The sequence below is a fragment of the Salmo trutta genome, chromosome 38, assembly GCF_901001165.1.
Source record: "Salmo trutta chromosome 38, fSalTru1.1, whole genome shotgun sequence".
NCBI lineage: Eukaryota > Metazoa > Chordata > Actinopteri > Salmoniformes > Salmonidae > Salmo > Salmo trutta.
This window is the reverse complement of record NC_042994.1, coordinates 31,343,981-31,354,032: the sequence shown is the minus strand read 5'-3', so window position 1 is coordinate 31,354,032 and position 10,052 is coordinate 31,343,981. Positions and strand designations below refer to the sequence as shown.

Sequence of the window (10,052 nt, the reverse complement as noted above, 5' to 3'; positions counted from 1 at the left end):
AAATCGGCCAAATCGGCATCCAAAAATAACGATTTCCGATTGTTATGAAAACTTGAAATCGGCCCTAATTAATCAGCCATTCCGATTAATCGGTCGACCTCTAGTGTAGACAGGTAATAGGCGTAGTAGTCTATGAAATGCAGTTCATCACAGAACAGAGCATCAACCTGGAGAAGTTACAACAGCTCACCCCAAATTCTGCCACCCACAACAGTGTCTCTCTTCTCGCATGTGATTTTCAGGTTTTTCTGACCAGGAAAATGTCTTTCCACACTGAGAACATTGGAAAGGATTCTATCCTGTGTGTGTTCCTTCATGCCTTTTCAGGCTCGCTAACTGGGTAAAACTCTTTCCACATTGGGAGCATTGAAAAGGCTTCTCTCCTGTGTGTGACATTTCATGCGTTTTCAGGTTTCCCGAGGTTCTAAAACCCTTTTCGCACTTGGAGCATTGGAAAGGCTTCTCTCCTGTGTGTGTCATCTCATGTGTTTTCAAGTTCCCTAACTGGGTAAAACTTTTTACACACTGGGAGCAATGAAAAGGCTTCTCTCCTGTGTGTGTCATCTCATGCATTTTCAGGTTCCCTAAATGGGTAAAACTCTTTCCACACAGAGAGCATCGGAATGGTTGTTCTCCTGTGTGTATTTTCTCATGATCTTTAAGATGCCCTGAGTGTCTAAAATCCTTTCCACACTGGGAGCATTGATATGGCTTCTCTCCAGTGTGTGTTCTTTCATGCACTTTTAGATGCCCCGAGTATCTGAAACCCTTTCCACACTGGGAACAGTGATAAGGCTTCTCCCCTGTATGTTTTCTTTCATGATATTTCAGCTGCCCTATCTGGCTAAAAGTCTTTCCACACTGAGAGCATTGGAATGGCTTCTCTCCAGTGTGTATTCGCTTATGCTCTTTCAGATGTGATGACTGTATAAAACTCTTTCCACACTGAGAGCATTGGAAAGGCTTCTCTCCTGTGTGTTTTCTCTTATGCTCTTTCAGGTGCAATGACTGGATAAATCTCTTTCCACAGTGAGAGCATTGATACGGCTTCTCTCCAGTGTGTGTTCTTTCATGCACTTTTAGATGCCCTGAGTGTCCAAAACCCTTTCCACACTGGGAGCATTGATACGGTTTCTCTCCAGTGTGTGTTCTTTCATGCACTTTAAGATGCCATGAGTGTCCAAAACCCTTTCCACACTGGGAGCATTGATATGGCTTCTCTCCAGTGTGTGTTCTTTCATGCACTTTTAGATGCCCTGAGTGTCTAAAACACTTTCCACAATGGGAGCAGTGATAAGGCTTCTCGCCTGTGTGTGTCATCTCATGTGTTTTCAAGTTCCCTAATTGGGTAAACCTTTTTTCACACTGGGAGCAGTGGAAAGGCTTCTCGCCTGTGTGTGTCATCTCATGCGTTTTCAGGTTCCCTACATTTGTAAAACTCTTTCCACACTGGGAACATTGGAATGGTTGTTCTCCTGTGTGTATTCTCGCATGTTCTTTCAAATGTGATGACTGGATAAATCTCTTTCCACACTGAGAGCATTGGAAAGGCCTCTCTAAAGAGTGTGTTCTCTCATGTGATTTCAGGTCCCCTGGTGAGAAACATGTATTTTTACACTGGGAGCATTGATAAAGCTTCTCTCCAGTGTGTGTTCTTTCATGCACTTTCAGATACCCTGAGTGTCCAAAACGCTTTCCACAGACCATACGGTATGGTCTTGCTGGTTTGGTCGTCTCTGGGTCTGGGCTCTTCCCACGGTCAGGGTGAGAGTCTGGTCTCTCTCCTGCTAAAAAGACAAACAGAGTATGTGGTTAAACAGAGAGACCTGAATGAAAACTCTATATGATACAACTGTCTTTCTACAAGGTTTAATCTAGACTAGATCCCTCAATAAAATTATTCATCTTCAAGACCCTGGTGCTTGGTTATGGAGCATTAAGGGGAACTGCTCCTCCAGGCTATGATGGTTGCAAGAAATTAGCTGAACAACTTGTATATTTAAGAGTTTTACTGAATAACTTGTATATTTAAGAGTTGTATTAAACAAATATGTCCACAGGGAGACTGAAATGCCTCTTCTGCAAGGTTTGTAACAATCTTCCACGCAGACCTAAATACTCTGGCCTTAACAGTTCCTTGTTTCATCCTTCCCTGGGTTAAAACACTAAATCAAGGCTGACTTGGGGGTTGAATAGACTTTACATTTGCATCACTTCAGGACACCCATGGGTTGATTTACCAATCTGTAAGACCTGCTTTATGGTGACCTCTGACCTTATAGAGGATACCTAGAGGCCAAATTCCAATAGGGGATTATCATCAGAATAGTGTTCTTAACAACCCAACCAGAGCACTCCGTTCTGATTCTACCATCTCTGGTGTCTTGTCCCTCCCACCCCTACTGGAGGGCAGCTCCCACTCAGCCCAGTCAAAGCTCTTCTCTGTCCTGGCACCCTATTGGTGGAACTAGCTTCCCCCTGATGCCAGAACGGAGTCCCTCCCCATCTTCTGAAAACATCTGAAACCCTACCTCTTTAAAGACTATCTTAAATAAACCCCATGTCCCCTCCTCTCCCTACTTACACTGACTTTGCTGATAACTACGTTGTTGAGGGAAAATGTACTTGCTATGATTGTGATATCTTGTTGTCTCACCCAGCTATCTTAACAATATGAATGCAGTACTGTAAGTCTCTGGATAAGAGCATCTGCTAAATGACTCAGTAACGTACATCTCTCTGGATAAGAGTGTCTGCTAAATGGCTGAAATGTAAATGTAGAACAGCAGAGTGCGTCATCACAGAGTGGCTGTAGTGTTAAAGTGATAATGCCTGAGAAGACAGTGTTTGAAAGTTATATTGGCGCAGTTGCTCTGTCTATATCGTGCCAATATATCCTCCAAACGCCGTCTTCGAGGGCATCATCACGCTTATACGACGGGTTACCAACATATTGAAATAATGATTGACATATTTTCATAAAAATATTTATTTTAAATTAATTTCTTCATTCTGTTTAATCCTTCCATGAGATATGATCCCGACACAAATCCGTGGCTGCTAGACAAGCCGACTGGTCATTCATTCTATCGGTTCAGTTGCCGGAGACGCCACCCACTTCTGAAGTCTTTAAGTTGGATATCTATGGATGCAACCCAGTCGGTCAATTGAAATGTTCCGTTGCCCTGCTGGCTGGCAACGTTCTTATCCCTTGCTTGCCAACTATGGCTAACACCGTCACGTCAAACAGAATGACAGCAAAGTAGCTGCGTTTGCTTAAGCTGTTTTCTAGTGACATTTATTTGGATACATCCATAACAATGAGCTAATGATGCGTGATTTTGCCTGGCGTAGAAAATGTGCTCTCTCATCAGGACACTGTTCAGAGGAGCCAGCCAACACAGATAACACAGCCAACACAGATAACACAGCCAACACAGCCAACACAGATAACACAGATAACACATAACACAGATAACACAGCCAACACAGATAACACAGATAACACAGATAACACAGATAACACAGATAACACATAACACAGATAACACAGCCAACACAGATAACACAGATAACACAGATAACACAGATAACACATAACACACATAACACAGTCCCTTCAAACTGAAGCTGGAAAGACAGTCTAAGATCCTTTCCAATCACATACATTTTTTTTTTTAAAGTCTCAGTGCTGTTTGCCTCATAAGGTGGGGTATTGAAAGGTACTGAAAACATGGGATTCAATCATTTATCAAATTATCTTTCTCCGAACAATTGTATTAGTATAAAATGATATCATTTCCCAAGTTTTTGCATACAATATAGCTCAATATCTGTATTATTTATTTTACAATCTTTTTTACTCATCTTTATCAAGAGTCAATAATTTCGGACCCCACTGTATGTCTAAACATATAAACAGGTGCATCAATTCCGAGGCAAGAGAGAGCACCTACATACATTTTCTGCTACAAAAACTGATTTGGGAAAATCAAGTTTCATTGGATTGAAAAACATTTGCGATATCAACTCTTCTCTGACCTCAATCTTATTTGGTAGTCAGGAGGACCATATTAACAAATATGTACAATGAGGTTTGATGGAATAGCCCACCTGGGAGGATTTCAGGAGTGAAAATATATGAGGTTTGATGGAATAGCCCACCTGGGAGGATTTTAGGAGTCAGAATATATGAGGTTTGATGGAATGGCCCACCTGTGAGATTTTAGGAGTCAGAATATATGCCAATTTTGCAAGAGAATTCATCAGCGACCTTGAGGGATTCCTGGGCTTTATGGTGAGTGGCTGAATCCGAATAGTCAAAAAGATGCAGCATTTTTCCTTACCTTGTAACTTTACCTGTAGATTATGGTTCTAATAATCTAGCCACTAAGAAACCTTCCTTTGGGGTACTCTGATCCAGCCAAAGTGTCTGTCTGTCACACAGCGTGTGTTTGTTAATGCTTAAATAAACTTTTTTTGCTTCGTGACCCACCAATTGAGGTATCTTTTATGTCCCACCATTCCGATGTGTAAAACCATACACAGACCAACAACAGCAAAAATAGATACACTACATGGCCAAAAGTATGTGGACACCTGCTCATCCAACATCATTCCAAAATCATGGGCATTAATATGGAGTTGGTCCCCCTTTTGCTGCTATAACAGCCTCTTGTAAAGCCTTCCATCTAGTGGAAGACTTTCCCATGTGATGTTGGAACATTGCTACAGGGACTTGCTTCCATTCAGCCACAAGAGCATTAGTGAGGTCAGGCACCGATGTTGGGTGATTAGGCCTGGCTCAGTCGGCTTTCCAATTCATCCCAAAGGTGTTCGATGGGGTTGAGGTCAGGACTCTGTGCAGGCCAGTCAAGATCTTCCACACCGATCTCAACAAACCATTTCTGTATGGACTTCACACGGGTGCATTGTCATGCTGAAAACAGGAAAGGGTCTTCCCAAACTGTTGCCACAAAGTTGGAAGCACAGAATAATCTAGAATGTTATCGTATGCTGTAGCGTTAAGATTTCCCTTCACTGGAACTAAGGGGCCCCAACCATGAAAAACAGCCCCAGACCATTATTCCTCCTCCACCTAAATGTACAGTTGGCACTATGCATTCAGACAGGTAGCGTTCTCCTGGTATCCGTCAAACCCAGATTCGTCCGTCAGCCTGCCAGATGGTGAAGTATGATTCATCACTCCAGAGAACGCATTTCCACTAGTCCAGAGTCCAATGGTGCTGAGCTTTACACCACTCCAGCCAATGCTTGATATTGCGCATGGTGATCTTAGGCTTGTGTGTGGCTGCTCAGCCATGGAAACCCATTTCATGAAGCTTCCAACAAACATTTCTTGTGCTGATGTTGCTTCCAGAGGCAGTTTGGAACTGTATTGAGTGTTGGAACCGAGGACAGTCGATTTTTACGCGTTACAACACTCGGTGATACCGTTCTGTGAGCTTGTGTGGCCTGCTACTTCGTGGCTGAGCCGTTGTTGCTCCTAGACGTTTTCACTTCACAATAACAGCACTTACAGTTGACCGGGGCAGCTCTAGCAGGGCAGAAATTTGATTAACTGACTTGTTAGAAAGGTGGCATCTTATGATGGTGCCACTTGAAAGTCACTAAGCTCTTCAGTATGGGCCATTCTACTGCCAATGTTTGTCTATGGAGATTGCATGGCTGTGTGCTCGCTCGATTTTATACACCTGTCAGCAAAAGGTGGCTGAAATATCCGAATCCACTAATTTGACTGGGTGTCCACATACTTTTGCATTTATATTGTACTTTGTATCTCTCATTTACTTATAATTTGGCAGTTACCTGTAGAATGGACGGAGAGGTATCACTCGAGTCGCAACAAAATGGAATATAAAGTTGAGGATAAAGTTCATGTGTCCAACATTAAAGACTTTTCCGTTTCTAAAAATACATATTTGGGTGTTTTTGGAGCCTTTGTCCATGTTTGTTCAGAACCCCCATACTGCACAACAAGGAGGAGGAAATGAACTGATGGCAGAGGGCATTTGAAATGATTTCACTATTGGATTAATATCTAATATCAGGATAGTGGAAATACATGCATTTTAAAGAGCAACTTATTTATATTTTACTTCAATGTGGTTGCACTCTGCTTGTTGTTTCAGCACAGAAGGATTGGGGAGGAGCAGAGGGACCGGTCTGTCTGAGACGGAGAGAGAGAGAAGCCAAACCGACTTGAGCAAACGTGTTTTTCCATATAACCTTTATTTAACTAGACAAGTCAGTTAAGAACAAATTCTTATTTACGATTGACGGCCTAACGGGGAACAGCGGGTTAACTGCCCTGTTCAGGGGCAGAACGACAGATTTTACCTTGTCAGCTTAGGGATTCGACCTTTCGGTTACTGGCCCAACGCTCTAACCACTAGGTTACCTGCCGCAATAGGTTATCTATCATCTCATCTGGTAGTGTTAGCAAAGGCTAATTAGCAAGACTAATTGAGGCTATTTTTCTGCATTACCTGTCCATGTCTACAACAACAGCCTACCTGTTGGTTGATAATTGTAGCCGACTCCTTGTCATTTAGCCAACTTAACTGTAAAACACATTTCACTATAGGACTAATATCCAGATTTTTACACATGGAGTCTCTTACTGTAAAGCTGCTCTGATTGGCTGACAACAAGAAGATACACGCATGAAAAGTGTGTTGGCCACCGGTATGTCTATTTTACAGGGAGCACTCAGAAATACTGGAATAAAAATTGTCTATCCTTGTATCCTTGTGTATTGAAATGTCACAGAGAATGTAAGGTTATTTGATGTAAAGAATATTCAAATAACTGTGTCCATCCCTAGTCAATGGTTGGGGTAAGTTTCTCAAGAACAAGTGTCTGGACCCTTCTATAACATGCCATTTACATCAAAAATATACATTTGGTTGTAAAAAAAAAGAAAAAGCACAATTCTCCTTTAATATGGATGTGACCAATTGAAAGCACAATCTCTGGGACACCAATCACACTATTTAACTAAACGCTGAACACTGTTCTGTCGTACTGAATGCACCCCTGAATAACATATTCAAGTGTAAAACGTCAGTAGAAAGACTCTTAAAAATCATACATTAGTTGAACTGCAGAGTTGGTGCTTCTGTTTTTAATATAGTACTCACTAGTGTTAATCAGATCTCCAGTCTCCTCTTTCACTCCAAAAGGTCCTTTCACTGTAAAATCCTCATCTTCTTCTTTCAATGTGATTTCCTCCTTTTTGATTCTGAAAGCTTCTTCCTCCTCTTCCACTGTGACAGCCTCTATCTCTTCTTCGTGTTTCACTCCTAAAGGCTCTTTCTCGTATTTTACTGTAACGTCCTCCTCTTCCTCTCCTTCCTCCTCTTTCACTCCCAAAACATCTTCCTCCTTTACCTTCATTGAGATATCGTCCTCTTCCTCTCTAAAAGGTTCTTCCTCTTTTTTCACTATAACATCCTCCTCTTCCTCCTTTTTGATTCTGAAAGCTTCTACCTCCCCTTCCACTGTGACAGCCTCTATCCCCTCTTCGTGTTTCACTCCAAAAGGTTCTTCCTCGCCTTTCACTTCCTCGTCTTCTTTCACGACAATGTTCAGATCTTCTGTCTCCGTCCAGTAGACCTCATCTTCTTTAGCAGGGAGGGAGTAGCTTAGTGAGCTCATGGTCGAGCGAGGATAGCGGACTAAACTTCACTCCTAGGTCGGGGATGCTAGCTAGCTAGCTAGCTAGTTAGAATTAGCGACTAGCCTAGTACTAGGCTCAGCGTCAATCTTAACAAATTAGTAAATCTAACACGCTATTTTACAATTTAACTAGGAGATATGCAAACAAAATTGCGTTAAAAACACAGATTAATATATACAAATACGGACAAAGGAGCTTGAATTTTTGTCGGTTTTATGTTGACTAGCAAGATAAGGAACTGGCTGCATCAGTAGCCGAGTTGTTGTTGAAGAAGCGTCCCGTCCACTAGATTATACGTCACACAAGGAGCATCAACTGAAATTCTCACATCGCCATCTGCTGACTGGAGTTGGTAACGCCGTTATTCACTACAGTGTTTATTCTGGAGAAAAGAAAACCATAACAAATCCTTTGAAAAATGAACAAATACGTTTTCTCTTACCTCTTACAGCCAAGACTTTCCTCTACACAAGATAAGATCATGACTTTATCATGCCCACTGGGAAATTCTGTACGCGGATCTATGTACATAACACACATAACAAGCATATAAATGCCATCAATACAACTGCAGACAATAAATATGAGAATATTTACACATCAGTACGTTGTCAACCACAATGTCCAGTGTAGACAGGCCTGCTGGACTCCGCAGCCTTATTCAGCAGCCTTATTGTGCTGCTGGACCCACTAGTGATGATCATTCAGCCTTATTGTGCTGCTGGACCCACTAGTGATGATCATTCAGCCTTATTGTGCTGCTGGACCCACTAGTGATGATCATTCAGCCTTATTGTGCTGCTGGACCCACTAGTGATGATCATTCAGCCTTATTGTGCTGCTGGACCCACTAGTGATGATCATTCAGCCTTATTGTCATTCAGCCTTATTGTGCTGCTGGACCCACTAGTGATGATCATTCAGCCTTATTGACACTGGGATAAAGGATTGTTTGGTTGTGTTCCTGTTATTTCCTAGATAATAAAGGAAAGCCGCACACTCTAAGAGCTCAGATGCAAAAATGTAATAACCAACGTTTCGACAGCAAAGCTGTCTTCATCAGGGTATCATCACAAACACTGCGAGATGAGTCATTTATATAGTGTCAAGAGACACACAGTTGTTTGTAATCATGGCCAAGTATGGCCTAATATCATTGGTTAACTGAAATATTTTAAAAAAAATGGTATACAAAGAACATACAAAAAGACAAACAAATGGATAACATACGATCATAGCATTTGTAGTCTAAAATGTATCTAACAAACAATTACAATGGCAAAATCACAATAATCAATAATCTGTTATTTCCTTGCCCAATTTTTCTAAAGTTATCTGCTAGGATTTCCCCTATCAGATAGGATTAAATGTAATCGAAACTGAAACATGATCCTCTGGATAACGATAAGGATTTGGTAATCTCACCTTTAATCCGGATTAAATGTTTTTTTTCGTTTTACAAAACTCAGACACTTTATTAGGATAATCTTGATCTCACTGCAAGACTGGTGGGTCCAGCCGGCCGGTCAGATGGGTCCAGTCGGCCAGCCAACCGGATGGGACCAGTCGGCCGGTCAGATGGGACCAGTCGGACGGTCAGATGGGTCCAGTCGGCCGGTCAGATGGGACCAGTCGGACGGTCAGATGGGACCAGTCGGACGGTCAGATGGGACCAGTCGGACGGTCAGATGGGACCAGTCGGCCGGTCAGATGGGTCCAGTCGGCCGGTCAGATGGGACCAGTCGGACGGTCAGATGGGTCCAGTCGGCCGGTCAGATGGGTCCAGTCGGCCAGCCAACCGGATGGGACCAGTCGGACGGTCAGATGGGTCCAGTCGGCCAGCCAACCGGATGGGACCAGTCGGCCGGTCAGATGGGTCCAGTCGGCCGGTCAGATGGGACCAGTCGGACGGTCAGATGGGTCCAGTCGGACGGTCAGATTGGACCAGTCGGACGGTCAGATGGGTCCAGTCGGCCAGCCAACCGGATGGGACCAGTCGGCCGGTCAGATGGGACCAGTCGGACAGTCAGATGGGACCAGTCGGACGGTCAGATGGGACCAGTCGGACGGTCAGATGGGACCAGTCGGCCAGCCAACCGGATGGGTCCAGTCAGCCAGCCAACCAGATGGGTCCAGTCAGACGGTCAGATGGATCCAGTCGGCCAGCCAACCCGATGGGACCAGTCGGACGGTCAGATGGGTCCAGTCGGACGGTCAGATACCAATACATTTCTATGTAACTAAGGTGAGGAGGTTTAGAAAACATTCTTACATCTGAAAACCAAAGGTTCATTGTGTTAAATTGAGTCCAGTAAAGGTATGTGGTCAGGGATGAATAGATATTTGTTAC

The 10,052-nt window shown here is 43.1% G+C and overlaps 1 protein-coding gene across 1 annotated transcript; it reads right to left on the bottom strand.

Moving 5' to 3' along the window:
- Positions 1-235: 235 nt before the first annotated feature.
- LOC115177642 (zinc finger protein 2 homolog) lies at positions 236-7,958 on the bottom strand. Its single transcript, XM_029738578.1, has 2 exons — positions 7,164-7,958; positions 236-1,787 (listed from the first exon to the last, which is right to left on the bottom strand). Exons 1-2 carry the CDS (start codon positions 7,678-7,680, stop codon positions 295-297), a joined length of 2,010 nt encoding a protein of 669 aa, XP_029594438.1. The 5' UTR covers positions 7,681-7,958; the 3' UTR covers positions 236-294.
- Between the last annotated feature and the right edge of the window lie 2,094 nt (positions 7,959-10,052).

Bases quoted from the DNA above. Each gene is read 5' to 3' on its own strand.
- LOC115177642 (XM_029738578.1), bottom strand. From the start codon at position 7,680: ATGAGCTCACTAAGCTACTCCCTCCCTGCTAAAGAAGATGAGGTCTAC. The intron at 1,788-7,163 runs GTGAGTACTATA...TTGTCTTTTTAG, and splicing joins TGGAGATCTGATTAACACTA to CAGGAGAGAGACCAGACTCT.